The following is a 20,000-nucleotide window of genomic DNA, read 5'->3' on the forward strand; positions in this document are numbered from 1 at the left end:
GACCTGCCTAACCTCCCTGCCTGGTTAACTGTTTGACCTGCCTAACCTCCCTGCCTGGTTGAATGTCTACCTGATTAACTGTTCTGCTGCCTGGTTGACCTACTGCCTGACTACTGTTTGTCTGTCTGTCTGTCTGTCTGTCTTGTGTTGTGGTTGTGGTTGTTGTGGTGGTTGTGGTTGTGGTTGTTGTGGTGGTTGTTGTTGTGGTGGTTGTTGTTGTTGTGGTGGTTGTGGTTGTTGTGGTGGTGGTGGTTATTGTGGTGGTGGTGGTGGTTGTTGTGGTGGTGGTGGTTGTTGTGGTGGTGGTTGTGGTGGTTGTGGTGGTTGTGGTTGTTGTTGTTGTGGTGGTTGTTGTGGTGGTGGTGGTTGTTGTGGTGGTGGTGGTGGTTGTGGTGGTTGTGGTGGTGGTGGTTGTTGTGGTGGTTGTGGTGGTGGTTGTGGTGGTTGTGGTGGTGGTTGTGGTGGTTGTGGTGGTTGTTGTGGTTGTTGTGGTGGTTGTGGTGGTTGTGGTGGTGGTTGTGGTTGTTGTGGTGGTGGTTGTGGTGGTGGTTGTTGTGGTGGTTGTGGTGGTGGTTGTGGTGGTTGTGGTGGTGGTTGTGGTTGTTGTGGTGGTGGTTGTGGTGGTTGTGGTGGTGGTTGTTGTGGTGGTGGTTGTGGTGGTTGTGGTGGTTGTGGTGGTGGTTGTTGTGGTGGTTGTTGTGTGTTCCCAGGCTGCAGGCGCTGCAGAGGGAGTGGGCCCAGGTGCAGAGTGATCTGCTGGGCCAGGGCAGTATGCTGAGGGGGGAGCTGAGTGCTGCCCAGCTGGAGAGGACCAGGCTGGAGGGAGAGATCAGCGTCCTGAGAGAGAACAACCAGAGCATGGATCTCAGCAACGTCCGCCTCACTAGCCAGTACCAGGTCAGCAGACACACACATACAGACTCACACACACACACACACACACACACACACACACACAGACTCATACACATAAACACACATACACACACACACACACACACACACACGTGTGCGCACCCACACACACTCACACACACACACAATATGGCCCACTCTGCTATTCTGTTCGATATATCCCTGAGCTCAGCCCTTATGTACCCTTGTTTACGATAGATTATTTATTATCTGTGTGTGTGTCTGTGTGTGTGTGTGTGTGTGTGTGTGTGTGTGTGTGTGTGTGTAGCTGCTGACGCAGCTGAAGGGGAACATGGAGGAGGAGAACCGTCACCTGTTGGAGCAGAACCAGAGTCTCTCCAAGGAGAACCGAGCCTTGCTGGAACAAAGCCTGGAGCGCCGAGACCAGCAACACACTCAGCAGAGAGAGGCCCTGTGAGTACACACACACACACACACATACACACACACACACGCATGCACGCCAGTGCACACGTACTCAGATACGTGTGCGTGCATGCACACACACACACACACACACACACACACACACACACATACCAATCACTTTATTAGGAACACTATACTAATACTCGGTAGGACCTCCCTAGAGCCTCCCTCCCTGTTTTGCTCTCAAAACAGCCTCATTTATTCGTGGCTTTGATTCCACAAGATGTTGGAAACACTCCTTTGAGATTCTGGTCCATGATGACATGATCGCATCACGCAATTCCTGCAGATTTTTCAGGTGCACTTTCAAGCTGTGAATCTCCCGTTCTACCACATCCCAAAAGTGTTCTATTTGATTCAGATCTGGTGATTCGGAAAGGCCACTGAAGAACACTGATGTCATGTTCATGAAACCAGTTTGAGACGACTTTTGCTTTGTGACATGGTGCATTATCATGCTAGAAGTAGCCATTAGAAGATGGGTAAATTGTGGCCATGAAGGGATGCACATGGTCAGCAACAATACTCAAATAGGCTGTGGCGTTTAAACGATGCTCAATTGGTACTAAGGGGCCCAAAGTGTGCCAAGAAAATATCCCCCACACCATTACACCACCACCACCAACCTGAACCGTTGATACAAGGCAGGATGGATCCATGCTTTCATGTTGTTTACGCCAAATTCTGACCCTACCATCTGAATGTCGCAGAAATCGAGACTCATCAGACCAGGCAATGTTTTTCCAATCTTCTATTGTCCAATTTTGGTGAGCCCGTGCAAATTGTAGCCTCAGTTTCCTGTTCTTAGCTGACAGGAGTGGCACTCGGTGTGGTCTTCTGCTGCTGTAGCCCATCTACTTCAAGGTTTGACGTGTTGTGCGTTCAGAGATGGTCTTCTGCATACCTTGGTTGTAATGAGTGATTATTTGAGTTACTGTTGCCTTTCTATCATCTCGAACCAGTTTGGCCATTCTCCTCTGACCTCTGGCATCAACAAAGCATTTTTGCCCAGAGAACTGCCGCTCACTGGATATTTTCTCTTTTTCAGACCATTCTCTGTAAACCCTAGAGATGGTTGTGCGTGAAAATCCCAGTAGATCAGCAGTTTCTGAAATACTCAGACCAGCCCGTCTGGCACCAACAACCATGCCACATTCAAAGTCACTTAAATCACCTTTCTTCCCCAATCTGATGCTCGGTTTGAACTTCAGCAGGTCGTCTTGACCCATGCATTGGGTTGCTGCCATGTGATTGGCTGATTAGATATTTGCGTTACCGAGCAGTTGAACAGGTGTACCTAATAAAGTGGCCGGTGAGTGTATATCAATGTGCCAAATATGATTACCTAAGCCTCTCCTCCCTTTTTCTCTTCTCATCCTCACCCCCCCCCCCTCACCTTTCTTCTCCTCCCTCTCGCTTCCTCTCCTCAGAGAAAAGCTGGGTGAGCTGCGGAGGGAGAAGCAGAAGCTGGTGGAGAAGATAATGGATCAGTACAGAGTCCTGGACCCCAGCCTCCCCACACCCACCAAGACCAAGTAAACACACACACACACACACACACACACACACACACACACAGCCTCCCCACACCCACCAAGACCAAGTAAACACACACACACACACACACACACACACACACACACACACACACACACACACAGACACAGCCTCCCCATACCCAACAAGACAAAGTAACACACACACACACACACACACACACACACACACACACACACACACACACACACACACACACACAGCCTCCCCACACACAGCAAGACCAAGTGAACACGCACACACACACACACACACACACACACACACACACACACACACACACACACACACAGTGAAGTCTCAAAAACCTCCCCTCTCTCTCCCTCACTTTCATGTCTGTCTGCTTCTCAATTACTCTCCTCCCTCCCTCCCTCCCTTCCCCCCTCGCTCCCTCGCTCCCTCCCATCTCTCCGTCTGTAGGAAGTCTAACTGGATAGCAGACAGGATGAAGAAACTGATCAAGCCTAAAGGAGGAGGAGGAGGAGGAGGAGGAAGGGAGGGCCGCGCTCTGTATTTTGCCGCTGGGAGTGTAGAGAACCTGGCCGACAGCACCGACTACACACCCGACACACACACTGCAGAGCCAGGTGAGAGCAATAACATGCACGCACACACACTACACACACACACACAGGCACACACACACACACACACGCACACACACACACACACACACACAGGCACACACACACACACAGGCACACACACACACCCACACACACACACACACACACACACACTGCAGAACCAGGTCACAGTAATACCACACGCACAGTAATAAGACATACACACATAAAAGCACAGTTCTGCGGCAAGGTGAGACTATATTATGCACACAGCACAACACATTGGCACACACAACAGCAAGGTGACACCATACACATCAACACTATTTCACACTACAACAATTCAGGTTCTTCAACGCACCTCAGTCCATTCAAGTCATAAAACATCCACAAAGGCATTGATACCCCTCTATCTACACCTCTATTGATACCCCTCTATCTACACCTCTATTGATACCCCTCTATCTACACCTCTATTGATACCCCTCTATCTACCCTTCTATCTACACCTCCATCGATACCCCTCTATCTACACCTCCATTGATAACCCTCCTTATGCACCTCCGTCTGAGGTACACCCTCACGGCCCCAGGGGGCGCTGCACTGTGCCTGACCCCACAGCGGACCCTCTCTCTGTGTACATGCATGTGTGTGTAAAATGCAAAGGAGGAAAATCTCTGTTACGTGAATGGCCAGCAAAAGTCATCTTATTCTTCATCAGTCTCTCTCTCTCTCTTTCTCTCTCCCCCTGTTCTCTCCCTCTCGTAGATCCCCGCAGTGCCCCAGTCTCCCCCTCCCCCCTGCGTAGAGTCGCCTCCTCGGACTCCGACTCAGGGGGGGGCCAGCGGGCCTCAGGGGGCCGCCGCAAACTGGGCTCCCGTCATGGCTGGGGTCTGAGCCGGGGGAGGGGGGGGAGGGGGAGGGGTCTCCCAGTCCTTCAGCCCCGGGGACAAGAGAAGCCCGCCCCGCCAGAGGCTTCACTCCACCCAAACAGGGGCCACCGTCATCTGGGAGGGGGAGAACAGCCCTGCGACCACACCCCCCTCCACGACCACACCCCCCTCCACGACCACACCCACAGCTAGCCAGGAGAGCATAACAGAGCATGGAGGGCAAGGTGAGGAGGGGAGGAGGGAGGAGAGGAGAGGAGAGGGGGATACAGTATGTGAACAAGGAATGGTGGAAGAGAGGAGAGAGGATGTGTGAACTTGGAAGGGTAGAGGGGAGGGGAGGAGAGGTGAGGAGGGGAGAGGGGGAGATGTGTAAACTAATGAGGGTTGGGACAGGTGTTGGTGTGTTCACGTGTCTGGTGTGTTCACGTGTCTGGTGTTAGCTCTGGGTTGTACTTGATGCGATCATAGTGAAGTGTAGCTGTTTCATTTACTTTTGGCGAATGTTCTCATTGTAAGTCGCTCTGGAAAGGAATGTTCAAAGAACAAGAACATGCACCCCATAGTTTGGTCTGAGGTGCAGGCTGGAGGGTGAAACCTAAATGAAGGAAAGAGAGCCTCACACTCCTCCTCGATGCTGAGTGTTCATTGGACCAACGAAGCCGTCTTCTTCAAGGTTTCAATGGATTGAAACCCTGAAGGAGGAAAAAGCAATGCATGCTTTATGTGGCTGAAGACAATAATGTAGTGTGTATGTGAGTGTGCGCGCGCTGTGCAGGTGTGTGTGAGTGTGTGTGTGTGCGTGCGTGCTGTGCAGGTGTGTGTGTGTGTGTATTGACTGAATGTTGTGTATGAGTTATGAATGAGTGTGTGTGTGTGTGTGTGTCTATTCACTGAATGTTGTGTATGAGTTATGAATGAGTGTGTGCCTTGCAGGTGTGTGTGTGTGTGTGTGTGTGTGTGTGTGTGTGTGTGCGTGTGCGCGCTGTGCAGGTGTGTGTGTGTGTGTGTGTGTGTGTGTATTGACTAAATGTTGTGTATGAGTTATGAATGAGTGTGTGTGTGTGTGTGTGTGTGTCTATTCACTGAATGTTGTGTATGAGTTATGAATGAGTGTGCGCCTTGCAGGTGTGTGTGTGTGTGTGTGTGTGTGTGTGTGTGTGTGTGTGTGTGTGTGTGCAGCTGCAGCATCATAGGTAATCTTTATGGTCTTTCATGTCTCTCCCCTTTCAGATGCTGAGTCCAGTCAGGAACATCTCGCTGAATGAGAGAACTACTGCCCACTTTCACTGCCAATACCAGGATTTCAGTCTTCTGAAATCGTATTACTATTCGATCATATTACTATACTATTACTATTTTATTAAAATACAATAATGAGGATTCAGTATAAAAGGTGTTCATACTGTATATCAAGGATTATATCAAGGATATATTTTTACAGGATATTAGACACTTGAAATAAATGTTTTTTAGAATGATTATGAAAGACTTGTGTTAGGTATGTCTTTTTATTTTTTATTTGATATCCTTTCATTGATTCAAGGCCTTTTCCTTGCTCAAAGCATATGAATTACAAAATGGCGTAGTTATTTAAAAGAACATATACGTATAACTGCCACAAAACAGAAAAGAAAAAGCCGTCCACATCCTGTCAAATCATGTCTTGGGTGAAAAGCGTCAGTTCCTCCATCCTTCCCTTCTCCAGCCAATGGGTGTCAGTGTAGAGCTTGGTACCGTAGACCCGTACACAGACTGAGAACACACAGAATGTATTAACAAACAAACATCTCCCTCTAATGAGTAGACCTACAGAACCTGCACGAATGCTCGCTGTGACCGCTTTGGTTGCATGCATCCCAGAACCAAAGGTACGTCAGTCATCATTTTAAAGGTGTAAGGGAGGGATGGGGGTGGGGGGTGGGGGGGGGTGGGGTGTTAGAGGGTGAGGGGGGGGCGGGTGGCACAGTGTGTGAGAAGAAGACACTCACAATAAAAGCAGAGAAAAGCTTTTCTGTCTTGCCCCCCCCTCCTCCCCCCCCCATCCCATCCCTGGTGAATTATGCTTCTGAATATGACAAATGGAACGCTAATATAATTCATGAATTATGTAGTTGTCATGGCGACATTCATCAAAACGAACATTGTGAACACTGTGTTTATGAAATTGAGATGCACAGGGACGCATGAGTGCGGAGAGGAAGGATGATATTGGGCCTGCCACTCAGAAGGTTAATATAGAGAAAAAGCCTCTATCAAACACCCCCACAGGCAATCAACCACAAGCCCAAAGAATTAAAAGTCACGGTGAAGAAAAGAGAAAAGAAGAAGAAAAAAACAAAAAAAACAGCAATTTTCAAACTCCCTCAGACTCCAGAAGAAGGTGCATTAACATACAATGATAGCCTACATAGCTGCACACAAAGCCCACTGGTCGGAGACCCAGTCTAAACAGGTGGTACATAATTGAAGAGCTGAGTAAGTAGTGTCATCTGTGTCTCCTTGTCAGTGAAGGGGAGATAACTTACTCTCTCTCTCTCTCTCACACACTCCCTCTCTTTCTCTCTCTATATATCTCTCTCTCTATCTATTGTGGGTCTATCTGCAAGTGAAGGTGAGATCACTCACTCTCTCTCTCTCTCACTCCATCTCTCTCTCTATCTATCGTGGGTCTGTCTGTAAGTGAAGGGGAAATCTCTCTCTTTCTCTCTCTCCCACTCCCTCTCTCACACACTCACTCCCTCTCTCCATCCTGGGCCTATCTCGGCCCTCACCATCAAACTTTAATGTTTTACCTCTAGAAGGATTGTCTAATGACTTTGTTTTACTGCTACCAGCAGCCGACTGAATCCAGACAGAACGACTCAGGCCAGGACGACCCTGGTAGAAAAATCACTGGTATCAGATATCAGACGGCCACTCTTTCATTTCTGACACAGCGTACTCCGTCTCTCAGAGTTGGCATGGACACCAAGCACAGCAGGTGAGACAGGGGAGGGTCAGGAGAGCTGAACTTCGATCGAGTGAAGAGGGTCTGTGGTAATTAATTAAGTGTAGCCCCGGGCTATCGAGACTGAGCAGCGGAACAAACAACACAGCAGGCAGAAGAATAATAAGTGTGTTTACACACCGGCTATGACCCGACAACCTTGCTTCCTCACAAAACTGTCAAAATAGCACAGCTTCCAGAGAGGGCTTTTACTGAATGAGGTTATCCCTGAGGTAACTGTATCCACAACCATACCCCCCCCCCCCCCTCGCCCCCCCCCCACACACACTCACATTTGCCCCTTTCCATCTCTACCTCCCTCCCTTTCCTCCTCCTCTCAGTCTTTGTCCCTCCCTCCCCTCCTCTCCCTCCCTCCATCCCTCTCTCTCTCCCCTAGTGTATTAAAGGCTTTGACGCTCTCAGTAAAAGCTGATTTATTCTCTGGTGGTATCGATCGGTCGCTGCATTAAAGATTATAATTCATTACCTCGGCCCTTTTAATACATTAAACACTCAAAATAAAAATAAAATAAACCTAACCTCCCTGAGGGGTGCGGGAAAACACTCTGGAGATGTCCGGCGTCCGAGGCCTTCAGCATGTCCTGTGTGCCTGTCTCTCAAGTCACTCTCTCTCTCACACACACACACACACACACACACACACACACACTCTATCGTAGTCATACATATTGAGCAGTCGAATGGATAGACATAGACAGACACACGCACACACACAGCTGAACACATTCAGGACATAAATATATCAAAGCAACATCAACACTGTCATATTATTCAGGGACAAATTAAACACAATGAGCCCTCAATGAGGAGCCATTGTGTCCAATGAGGACGCAGTAACGCAACAACAATATTCCTCACAGATCCTTAGAAGGTGTGTTTGATGTGTTATTGTGTATGTGTGTGTGACAGCGGGTGTGTGTGAGAGCGTGTGTGTGCATGTGTGTGTGTGAGAGCATGTGTGTGTGTGTGTGTGTGTGCGCGCATTTGTGGAAGAGGGACCCAACAGAACAAAACACTAATGTCCCAAACTGGTGAATGGTGTCTAGTGGAGTGACAGGGCGTGGGAGAGAGAATGAACAACCCTACGACCCTCTCCTCTCATTTTCTCGTCTCTCTCCATTCTGGACAATCTAATTCTTCACCTTTCTTTTTGTCTCTCTCTCTCTCTCTCCCCTTCTATGCCAGGACTTCAATCACTCACACTCAGCTCAAAGTTCTCCCCTTCCACTTCATCTCTCTCTCTCTCTCTCTCTCTCTCCCTCCTCTCCTCTCTCTCTCTCCCTCCTCTCCTCTCTCTCTCTCTCCTCCTTCCCTTTCTTCACACTCTGACAGGCTTTCAGGCGGTAAATCAGCCAACATTGATCCAGCACAGCGCCCAAGTGTCCTGGATTCTGCTAAAGAGCCATTTTCATTTCACAAGCAGTTTACCGCCCGCTCCCCCCATCCATAATCCATACACACCACCCTACCCCCCCATCAGACCCCCATCCATACACCCCCCTCCCCTCCCCCAATCACCCAAACCCTTCTACCTGACCCCATCCCTCCCTCTTTTCCTTTCTCTCACTGGCCGTGGTCTGATTGAACGAATCGCTGAGAAACGGCTAGAAAACAGTCCACCAATAAACGGTATGTCTACATACAGCGGTGGACGTGGGGAAGAAGACAACTTCTTTCGGGGGCCGACAGACTTATCTGTTTTTTTTTGTTGGTTTTATGACAAATGACAGTGAAGTGAGCTTTAAGTTAATGCTATGGTTAAGGTAATTGGTCTCCATTTGTCACTCTACTAGAGTGAACTCAATTTGAGTGGGAGAGAGGGAGAAGGAGAGAGAAGGAGAGAGAGAGAGAGAGAGAGAGAAAGTTATATGATGGGACAGTGATGAAGTCAGGTTGGTGGATAATGAGTCTAACTCTCTTTTCATCTTTTCCCTCTCTCTCCCCCCCCCCCCCCCCCCCTCATTATTCAGAGTGACTGGTCTGAGACTATATTCACTGTCTGCTTATTAAAAAACGGAGGGCCTTCAGATTAGTTCATCATTCTTTCCCTCCCTCCCCCCCTCTCTCCTTCTGTCTCCTCAGTCCCTCTTTTCTTTTCCTCTCCCTCCCTCCCTCCCTCCCTCCTCCCATTCCCCTGGTCTCTCCACCCAGCTCTATTTACCTCCCCTCCCCTCCCCTCCCCTGCCCCGGGAGAGAGCTTAGAAAACATAAGGGTGCTCCTGTGTTGTTGATGCTGTTCGTTGTGTTCTTATACCCTTCTCTCCCCCTCCCTCTCTCTCTCCCTCTCTCTGTGAAGATTTGAAAATCAATAAACAAACTTGTCTAAACATCAAAGTGAAGAACACAGGGTTGGATAACATACCAGGCACTAACAGCCATTTCATTTCAAACAAATCACCACACGGGTCTCTCCAAAAATGACAATACACAAACAAGTTAAAATACACACCCAGCCCCATCACACATCACACGTGCACACACATACACACACACACTCACAGACACACACACACTCACACAATCACATGAAGTAGTCTCTCCTGACATCGACTCACTGAGTCGTATCAAATCCCCCAGAAATGATCTTCTCCAACACCTAAGCCTCTGTGATCAGTTTTAATGAACTTCTATCATCCACACCCACACACACACACAATGAAATAAAGTAATAGAGTGTTTCATTATTTGAACAGACACAAACATCACACACACACACATCAAGTCTTTGGGAAGTTTGTTTAAAAAGCAAGTCGATTAATTATAAAGCAGACATTGTGTATTTTATTGATTTACAGCAGTTCATCCAGTCTAGATCAATTCATTCATGAGACTAGATATCCATCATGTCTTCTGTAGTGCAGTGCCAGGGAGAGGAAGAGGAGGAAGAGGAGGAGGGCGCAGGCGGTATGCCACGGCAGTGTGTATCCAACGACAACCCCAAAATCACTCTTTCATAATCTACTCTTCACAGGCAGACCTGCGGGGGAACAGAGAATGAAGCGTGTCAGAGTCCTGTGACATCTTCATAAAGACACAAGTATGTCTGGCAATAACAACTGTCACCATGAGCATGAGTGAGCTTTACATCGAGGTGTTCATACGAGGTGTTCTATCCTATCTTAAAAAACTATCCTATCTTCACACACACACACACACACACACACACACACGCACACACACACGCACACACACACGCACACACAAGCACACACACACACTCAGGAAGACAAGAGGCAGAGGAGACAGTTGGGTTTGGCAGAGTGAACATTCTATGGACAAACATGACTGGCCTCAAGGCTAGCCTTAAGCGTTTAGCCACAGGCAGCTAGAGGGGTTTAAACTGCTTTGAAGATTCCAGCTCAACGGGGCTTTGCGATTTGTCTATCGGTGTTTAGTTAGTTAGTTAGTTAGTCAGGAAGGAAAGGTTCTAGGTTCCTCTAGGAAACTCGGAAAAAGTTCTCACAAACACAAACATCACAGTGGGACGGAGGAGACCGCCGTCAAACCCTCCGACGTCAACAACAACCACGTTCACAGTTGTCACGGTTGCCATAGCGACAGCTACAGCGAGCGACACACACCACTGCACTGCAATTCACCACACCATGCTGGTTACCTGTGCTTGAAACAGGGGTCGCCCTGATTGGTCAGCAGGCTGGGGGGAGGGTGGGGGGTGGGGGGGTGGTACAAGATGAGGGGAAGGAGGGGAAACAGAGATTGATTGGCTAGGAGACCTGTCACATGGCTCCAGGAGAGTGGACAGTGACACAACGTCATGGGTCTCATTGGTGCTCAGAGTTAGTGATGACTAACTGTGTTGACAATGACACCCCAAAACTCATGAACAAGTTTATTGAAACATAAAAATAACAACAACAGCCAATGTGGAAAGTGGCCAACGGTACGCTATTTGTAGTGGGGGGGGGGGGGGGGGTCAACGGGGAAACTTGACTTCCGTACCCCAGTAGAGGAGCGAGGCTTCAGATTTCCGGGATTTTAACGCTTCTGGCGTGAGTAACTATTTGGACATTACTACTTCAGTGTTATGGCTCCAGTAATCTGCCACAGCGCCCCCTGGGTATGTGTTACCTCCACTGATGTCAGGTGTCAGAGTGGTGCTACCAAAGGTAGTTTGGTAAGGAGATATCTTAAAGGTCTCTGTTAAAACAAGATGTATCTCAATGAGATTAAAGGTTAAATAAATCTAATAAAACAGAGAGAGCTCTGCACTTGAAGAGGGGTCCAGACAGATGTGTTGGCTGTGTAGGACTGTGTTACTGAGTGTACTTCCTGTAACTCTGTATTATGTCATTTTGTGCGTGCGTGTGTGTGTGTGTGTGTTCGTGTGCGTGTGTGTGTGTATGTGTGCGTGCGCACGCGTGCGTGTGTGTGTGTGTGCGCGTGTGTGTGTGTGTGTGTGTGTGTGTAGATACTGACCGACAGGGAAGTAGAGAGGGAGCTTCTTCTGGTACAGCTCTTTATCAGTTGGCAGGAACACGCAGAAGATGACTCTGTCCAGCTGGTGAGACACACACACACACAGACACACACACACACACACACACACACACAAAATGACAAAGCGTGCAAACGGTGTGTGCAACAGCAGCAGAACGACAGACACACACTCCCGACAAAAAAAAAACCAACAGCTTCATACAGCCTAGTGAAGACAGCTAACACACTAGCACACAACAGCCTGCAGCTCACTCAGCATGAACCCATCAGCCCTTTACCATCCCTGGCAGTACCCTCTTATTATTATAGCTACCATAACAGCTAGCTCTGTACCGCTGGCAGCAGCTGGCAGTACCCCCCCCCCCCCCCACACACACACACACACACACACACACACACACACTCGTCTCCACATGACCCCGATGAGCCGTTTCACCGTGCTTTATAAAGTGACTATTTGGAGTCGAGCGGCTGCTTCTGTCTACAATCAGGGCACACACATGATATGTTATGATGTGCTATTACACACGCAGTACGCGGCATGGGAATCAATGGGAAAACCATGTTCATGGAACATGGAACATGGAACATGGAGTGAATGCACCGATCTGACATGTGTGTGTGTTTACACACACACACACACACACGTAAACACGACGACGACACACACTATTATCATCATCAACAACAACATCATCAACACCTGCATCAGCAGGGTAGAGATGTCAAGAGACGGAGGAGGGGAGAAGAGGAGGGGGAGGGGGGAGGGGGGGAGGAGGAGGTGGAGAGGATGAGGGGAGAGGAGGAGAAGGGGATGAGGAAGAGGAGGAGTGCCAAAAATGGACAGATTGGAGAAGTTCACCACTGCTCCATTCCCTTTCAACTTCCCTGCAAGTCCTCTCTTCCTTTATTTTGTCTTTTCTCAGTTCCCTCTCTCAGGAGGTGTGTGTGTGTGTGTGTGTGTGTGTGTGTGTGTGTGTGTGTGTGTGTATATTAGTCTCCTCTGGTCCCGCAAGGAGCCAATTAAAACCCAGACTTGGCTACGAGCGTGTGAGCCAATGTGAGTGTGTTTTCAAGTGTGTGTTTTTGTGTGTGTGTGTGTGTCCTCTCCTCAGTCTCTCCACAAAACAAAAACAACAGCTGTGTGAGAAAGAATACCAGGAGGAAATGGAGGGAAAAATTGGAATCATGCAAACACGTACACACATACTCGCACACACACACACACACACAACACATAGACAAACACACACACACCTTATCGGGGTGGTCGTCCAGGTATTGTCTGACAGTTGCCAAGGCCACGTCAACAGCCTGTTCAGGTGGGTATCCTACACACACACACATTAAAAAAAAACACGGTAAAACTACACCCAAACCAGCCCCAGATCCTAATCAAATATTAATGTGTGTGTGTGTGTGTGTGTGTGTGTGTGTGTGTGTGTGTGTGTGTGTGTGTGTGTGTGCGTGTGTGTGTGTGTGTGTGTGAGTGTCTGCATGTGTGTGTGTCTAATTCTGTGTCCCACTGCAGTATATACCTGTAGGCTATGTGGAGTTAATACACAGGCTTATCATTTCAGGCAAACTATTCAGTTTTTCAAGACAGTTCCATCGATCGTGGCCTTTTCTACCTCTCCATCTGAACAGACAGTTGGCCACTCCAGGGGGAACCGTTGGAGAAGTACGATCGCTAAAAACTCCCGCAAGCAGCTAGTGGGGTGATTACATCCCATCTGACACCATCTCCTTCCTAATCTCTGTTAATCTGGCCATCTAATCCAACGATTTAATCTGGAAATTCGACTCTGCGGCGATTGATATCTGGTGCGCCAAGCAGTCTGTTCACCCTGTGTGCACACTCAACTGGTGCTCCTGGAAAAGACACGGCGAGACACGAACACACATATGCCCACATACACACACACACACACACACACACGCACACACACACACATACAGACAGACATATGGATACACACACACACACGCGCACACACACACACACACACACACACACACACACACACACACACACACACACACACACACACACACACAGCGTATGCACACACACAGTCACACAGACAAACAAACAAACAAACAAACACAAACACACATCAGACAACTCACCGTAGACTCCAGTGGAGATGCAAGGGAACGCCTGCAGAGCAGAGAGAAACATCATTAACACTGCTCATGACCACAGCAAGAACAAAAGATAATAACCCTCATATAGTAACTGTAACTCCTCAACCACCCCCCCCCATTCTAAACACACCACCCCCCCACCCCCCCACCCCCCTCCCTCAAAGGTGCCATAAAGGGTTCATCGGCTGTCCCTGTTGTAGAACCCTATTGGTTCCATGTAGGCAGCCGAAGAACCCTTTTGGAACCCTTTTTTCTTAAGACCCCTTTTTTCTTACTACCCTGCCATACCCCACACTCCCTCTCCCCCTCTCCCCCACCCCTCCCCTCTCTCCCCCGGCCTCACCACAGTACGCAGCTGGCCCTGGGTGGCCTTCTCCAGGCTGTGTTTGTAGCAGTCCCTGAGGCGGTTCCTCTCCTCCTCCTCCACTCCCCCCACTGCTACGGGCCCCACCGTGTGGATCACATCTGGACCCCACAGAGAGAGAGAGAGAGAGAAAGGGAGAGAGAGAGGAAGAAAGAGAGAGCATGGCAGAGAAAGAGAGAGAGAGAGAAGAAGAGAGACAAAGTGAGAGAGAGAGAGCAAATGCAAATTTAATTGAGAGAGAGAGAGAGAGAGAGAGAGAGAGAGAGAGATTAGTCAGGGCCACATGACAACATGTTACAGGCTAACGTTAACACGGTACACATGATGCCACACAGCAGGCAGAGAACGTCACTGAGCTTCAGCAACACGGACCAGGGAGGGCAAACAACAACAGCAGCAGCAGCAGCAGCAGCATGGGACTGCAGCTCACTACTTAAAAAGCTAATCTCTATTCACAACACACGAGTACATTATACACACACACACGCACATGCGTAAACATGCGCGTAAACACACAGACACACGTAAACACGTAAACACACACACACACACACACACAAACACACACACACACACACACACACACACACACACACACATGTAAACACACACACACACACACACACACGTAAACACTCACACACACACACAATCTATATCTGACACAAAAACACTTAATACAGTGAAAGCCACTAAAGTGGGGTCACTAAAAGGCCTGCGGCTGGCAGGTGTTTCTCTGCAGAGCAATGTCACTCTGGGACGCCATGGCACTCATCTCCCATCTCCCAGTCTGAGACCGTGCCCTTTTTCAAAACAACTATGTTCCTTTTTCCAAATCGTTTTTATTTGTATTATCATTATTATTTTCTTTGTTTCTCTTTATCCACTGTTAATTCTGTTTTCTCATCCTTTTTTTTATTTTAAATATATGTTTTAGGGCATTTCTGCTTTATTGGGATAGAGACAGTAGAGATTGACAGGAAGGATGGGAGAGAGAGAGAGAGAGGAGGGATGACATGCAGGATATGTCGATGGCCGGAATCGAACCAGGGACCTTGCGATGACATGGTATGCGCCTTAGTGTGCTACGCCACTGAACGCCCCAGAACGCCACTGAACGCCCCTGTTTTCTCATCCTTATTTTATGATCAACCCTTATTTTATGTTTGTACCGTTATCGTATGTTTTTAATCAAATGTGAAGTGTGTTGTGACCCTGGTGAAATGTACTATAAAACCATCGTAAAGATAAACTAAAACTGTGTATAACTTCATGTAACTTTTGCAGAAATGACTGGAATCTGTTACTGTATATCAACCAACGTACAGCAGCTACCCATCCTCCCTGTCAGCCCTCAGTGTGTCTGTCTGTTGACTGGAGGAGAACAGCTGTGGTCACGTTCCACCTGCAACACCTCCCCCGGTCTGACAGCAGACACCTGCTACCACAACCCACCAACTCAACCTCAGGAAGAGAAACACACACTCACGTACACACTTACTGTAGGATTGTCAGGACAAGACCTGAACATGACAGAACATCTGCTGTCCCCGATGTGACACAACTATTGAATGCCGCCTCCTAATCTGTGTTGGTTGTACTGTATTGTTGTTTTTTTTGGTTTGTTTACTGTTTTAGCCTTTTTAAGCGTTTTAGCCTTTTTAATGTATTCATCATGCAATGCAGAGGTCAATACATTTTTTTTAAAATCTCTGAAACCCCAAAGAAGGCAGCTTGCTGCTGAAATGGTGGTTATATAAATATTATAATAATATACATCTGAGAAAGAGTGCTGCGGATTTCTTTTTTAATAAAAAAAAAGAATAATAATGAAATAAAATGAATTTAAATATGAAAGCTCAGTCCTCCATGGCTGGCCTGTGACAGAGTACATGTCGCCCTGCTCCTCAGGCAGGGGCACAGGGAGCTTGAAGGACAGGATGTACTGCAGGGTTGTGGGGGGGGGTGGGGTGTGGGGTGTGGGGTGTGGGGGGGGCGGTCTCTGACAGACATCCAAAGGTCATCCATCCCAGTGCTTCAGGAGAAAAGCTTGACGTAGCTCCAGGTTCAGGAAGCGGCCATTTAAGGTGGCCGTCTGTCTGCATGTCACACAGCTAAATGTCAGGCCAGGGGACCCCCCCAAAGACTCCCCAAAGACCCCCCCAACGACCAGTGACCGGCTGGACCATCAAATACAGTTCCCTCCATCTGTCCATCCTCTCAAACTGAATAGAGTTCCCTCCATCCCTCCACCCCCTCAAACTGAATTTTCTCCATACTCTTTTACCCCTCTCCATCAGGTCTGCAGTCATTCTCTCTTCTCTGTTCTTCCTTTCTTTTCTCTACCGTACCTCCTGTTTTTAATCCCCTCTTTAACCAGCCCACCCCCACCTCTCTCTCTCCCTCACTATCTTTCTCATTCTCAACCCCCCTTTTCCAACCCCCCTTCTCTCTCTCCTTCACTCTCATTCTCATTCCCTTTTTCCTCTCTCTCCTCCTCTCCCTCTCTATCACTCTCTCTCATTCTCACTCCCTCTTTCCTCTCTGTCCCCCCTTCTCTCTCTCTCCTTCACTCTCATTCTCACTCTCCTCTTTCCTCTGTCTCCCTCTCATTCGTACTCCCTCTCTCCCATTCTCTCTCTCTCCCCTCCCCTCCCCTCCTCTCCCCCCCTCCCCTCTCCTCTCCTCCCCCCTCCCCTCTCCTCTCCTCCCCTCCCCTCCCCTCTCTCCCTGTCACCTCAGGCAGACAGTGCTGTCAGTAGGGTGTTATTTACTGCTTCACTCCAGCGCTGTTTACATTATCGATCGGCTGTTGGTTTAGTTTCACCATTCATCACCTGAGTCAGGCACATATTCCTCCAACGGGGTGGGGAGGGGGGGGGGGGGGAGGAGAAAGGGCACGCACACACGCAGGCACTCACATGCTCACACACACACACACACACACACACACACACATTCGCGCACATAAGCACACACACACACACACACACACACACACATTCTTACACACAGACACAGACAGACAGACAGACAGACAGACAGACAGACACACACACACACACACACGCACACACGCACACACGCACACACGCACACACACATCCCAGCATGGTCCACTACTTTGTATGTGTATGTGGGTGTATTTAGTGTGTGTGTGTGTGTGTGTGTGTGTGTGTATGTGTGTGTGTGTGTGTGTGTGTGTGTATTTATTGGCTGGCCTCGCCTTCCTCCTTGACTTTGATGATATGGTTGCTTTCATGAAATGGTTTTTTTAACAATTTTTCTATTTATATTTTATTTTATGCAGTTTGAGATTAGTCTTGTATAAGCGCTTTATAAATTATTATTTTACATGGGTGCATGTGTGTGTGTGTGTGTGTGTGTGTGTGTGTGTGTGTGTGGGATTGCGTGCATGCATATGCGTGTGTGTGTGTGGGTGGGTTTGCATACGTGCGTGCGTGTGTGTGTATGTGGGTGGGATTGCGTGCGTGCATGTGCGTGTGTTTGTGTGGGTGGGTGTTCGCATACGTGCCTGTGCGCGTGTGTGAGTGTGAGTGTAAGTGTGTGTGTGTCTCCTTTCATATGTAGCTGTTATTCTAGCATGAACCCAAAGGGAATGTTCCGCCATACGACCCAGTGACACCCACTTCTACTTTCCTATTGTCCTTTATTCTTCCTGTTATCCTTTCATTGTCTGCCTTGTTTTTGTGCCTCCATCATCCCCCCTCTGGCTGCCCACAACTCCTACCTGAGAGACCACAAGTGACTGCTCTCGCCTTTCATGTGAAACTTCCGTGTCCTCCCTCTCTTTCTCTTTCCCTTCCTTTCTCTTCGCCTCCATCTGTCTCTCTCTCTCTCTCTCTCTCTCTCTCTTTTCTTTCTCTCTTTTTACTGTTGGCTGCAAAAAGGTTGGCCGGCCCTCTGGGTGTCAGCCCCTCAGTTCGTGCTCAGTGAAGCGGACAGGCCCTTAAATCCAGACCCAGGCTTTGGCACAAAGGAAGGCCCCGGCCATTTAAGCCCAGAGGGCCCCTCAGTCTCTCCTCCTCTCTCGCTCTCAGAAAGAGAAGCCTCGTTATTCTCCAGAGCCAGAGACAGGGGGACGGGACGAGAGAAAATCACAATGATAAAAGGAACGGACATAATTCTCCTCTTCTGAGAGCAGCTTTAAAGACACTCCCACCCCCTCTCCTCCCTCTCTCCCTCCCTCTCTCTCTCTCTTTCTTTCACAGAGCACAGCAATACCAACGCGTTCATGTTTCCCTTCTTATACTTTTCTCCCTTAAGTAAATTAATTAACACTGTCAAGCGTGGAGAGGAGACTTCTGCTTAGTGTAGGAAGCAGCAACATCTCGGCTAACGCTGCCTACGAGGCACTGGGCTACGACCCTGTCAACATCACAGTCTCTCTCTGCATTCATAACTATCTATCAAACACACGCACACTCACACACACACACTAGCACACACTCCCTGGGTGATGGTTAACCTAGAGTCTTTACCCATTACTGTCTTATCTGAGGAGGGTTAACAGATGAAGAGAGAAGAAGAGGAGGGAGTGAAGGTCTTAGAGGAGAGGGAGAAGGTCTTGGAGGAGAGGGAGAAGGTCTTGGAGGAGAGGGAGAAGGTCTTGGAGGAGAGAGAGAAGGTCTTGGAGGAGAAAGAGGTCTTCGAGGAGAGGCAGAATGTCTTGGTGAGGGAGAAGGTCTTGGAATGGAGAGGGAGAAGGTCTTGGAGGAGAGGGAGAAGGTCTTGGAGGAGAGGGAGAGGTGTTTGTGATGTTTGCAGGGAGGATTTTAATTAGTGCTAATTGGCCACTGAGGAAAATGAAGCTGGGGGAGGGAGGAGAATGGGTAGAAGTGACGGAACCATCTCTCTCTCTCTCTCTCTCTCTCTCTCTCTCGACAGTTGCTGTGGGTTCTGTGGTTCCCTGAGGTTTTGCCATGGTAATAGCACCATATCGGTACACAGGTGGGCTCTGGGGCTGTGGTCGTCTGGTCTACCTGCCAACGTCTCCCCACTCTGACAACCACCCCCCCCCCCCCCCACACACACACACACACCTACCCGACTTTCGTCATTCCCTATTTCATTACATCAAATGCAATCTCTCTCTCTCTCTCTCTCTCGCTAGCTCTTTTTCCCCCCCTGTCCATTCTCTGCTACAATTACATTCAACACGGCTGACTGTCGGAGGCAGTTAGACCATTAGTGGTATTTAATGGACTGCTGTGCTGAGTGTGTCTCTGTCCCTCATAGTGTGTGTGCAGGCTGGTGGCTCAGAGTGAATCCCAGCAGGTCTGCTGTATAGACCACTACAGACCTACTGTATAGACCACTACAGACCTACTGTATAGACCACTACAGACCTACTGTATAGACCACTACAGACCTACTGTATAGATCACTACAGGCCTACTGTATAGACCACTACAGACCTGCTGTATAGACCACTACAGACCTACTGTATAGACCACTACAGGCCTACAGACCTACTGTATAAAAGACTACAGGGGCACTAGCTGTGTGTCTCCACAGATCTCACATCGTTGGTGGAACTCATTTGTCTCACACATTCATCCCAAAACACTCTTAATGGTGACAGAAAGACCTACTCACACACACACACACACACACACACACACACATACACCCGCACACAC

The 20,000-nt window shown here is 48.7% G+C and overlaps 2 protein-coding genes across 3 annotated transcripts in view; one reads left to right on the forward strand and one right to left on the reverse strand.

Moving 5' to 3' along the window:
- ccdc88b (coiled-coil domain containing 88B) overlaps window positions 1-5,840 on the forward strand; it is a 19,810-nt gene extending 13,970 nt beyond the window's left edge. Inside the window, 7 exon segments of the mRNA XM_083686368.1 lie at window positions 711-897; window positions 1,184-1,329; window positions 2,775-2,879; window positions 3,322-3,488; window positions 4,236-4,371; window positions 4,373-4,584; window positions 5,591-5,840. Of these exon segments, the coding sequence (XP_083542494.1) occupies window positions 711-897; window positions 1,184-1,329; window positions 2,775-2,879; window positions 3,322-3,488; window positions 4,236-4,371; window positions 4,373-4,584; window positions 5,591-5,625 (988 nt within the window). The 3' untranslated portion in view covers window positions 5,626-5,840.
- A 4,281-nt stretch (window positions 5,841-10,121) lies between these two features.
- The window catches only part of macrod1 (mono-ADP ribosylhydrolase 1), a 42,838-nt gene continuing 32,959 nt past the window's right edge, over window positions 10,122-20,000 (reverse strand). Inside the window, exons 6-11 of one of the 2 annotated variants that reach the window (XM_083685537.1) lie at window positions 14,317-14,438; window positions 13,956-13,986; window positions 13,083-13,156; window positions 11,805-11,886; window positions 10,984-11,022; window positions 10,122-10,344 (exon numbers count right to left, since the gene is read on the reverse strand). In XM_083685537.1, the coding sequence (XP_083541663.1) occupies window positions 11,015-11,022; window positions 11,805-11,886; window positions 13,083-13,156; window positions 13,956-13,986; window positions 14,317-14,438 (317 nt within the window). In that variant the 3' untranslated portion in view covers window positions 10,122-10,344; window positions 10,984-11,014. The remainder of the gene's footprint in view (window positions 10,345-10,983; window positions 11,023-11,804; window positions 11,887-13,082; window positions 13,157-13,955; window positions 13,987-14,316; window positions 14,439-20,000) is intronic. The other variant, XM_083685536.1, reaches the window with a different exon arrangement.

The sequence above is a fragment of the Argentina silus genome, assembly GCF_951799395.1.
Source record: "Argentina silus genome assembly, chromosome: 15".
Lineage (NCBI taxonomy): Eukaryota > Metazoa > Chordata > Actinopteri > Argentiniformes > Argentinidae > Argentina > Argentina silus.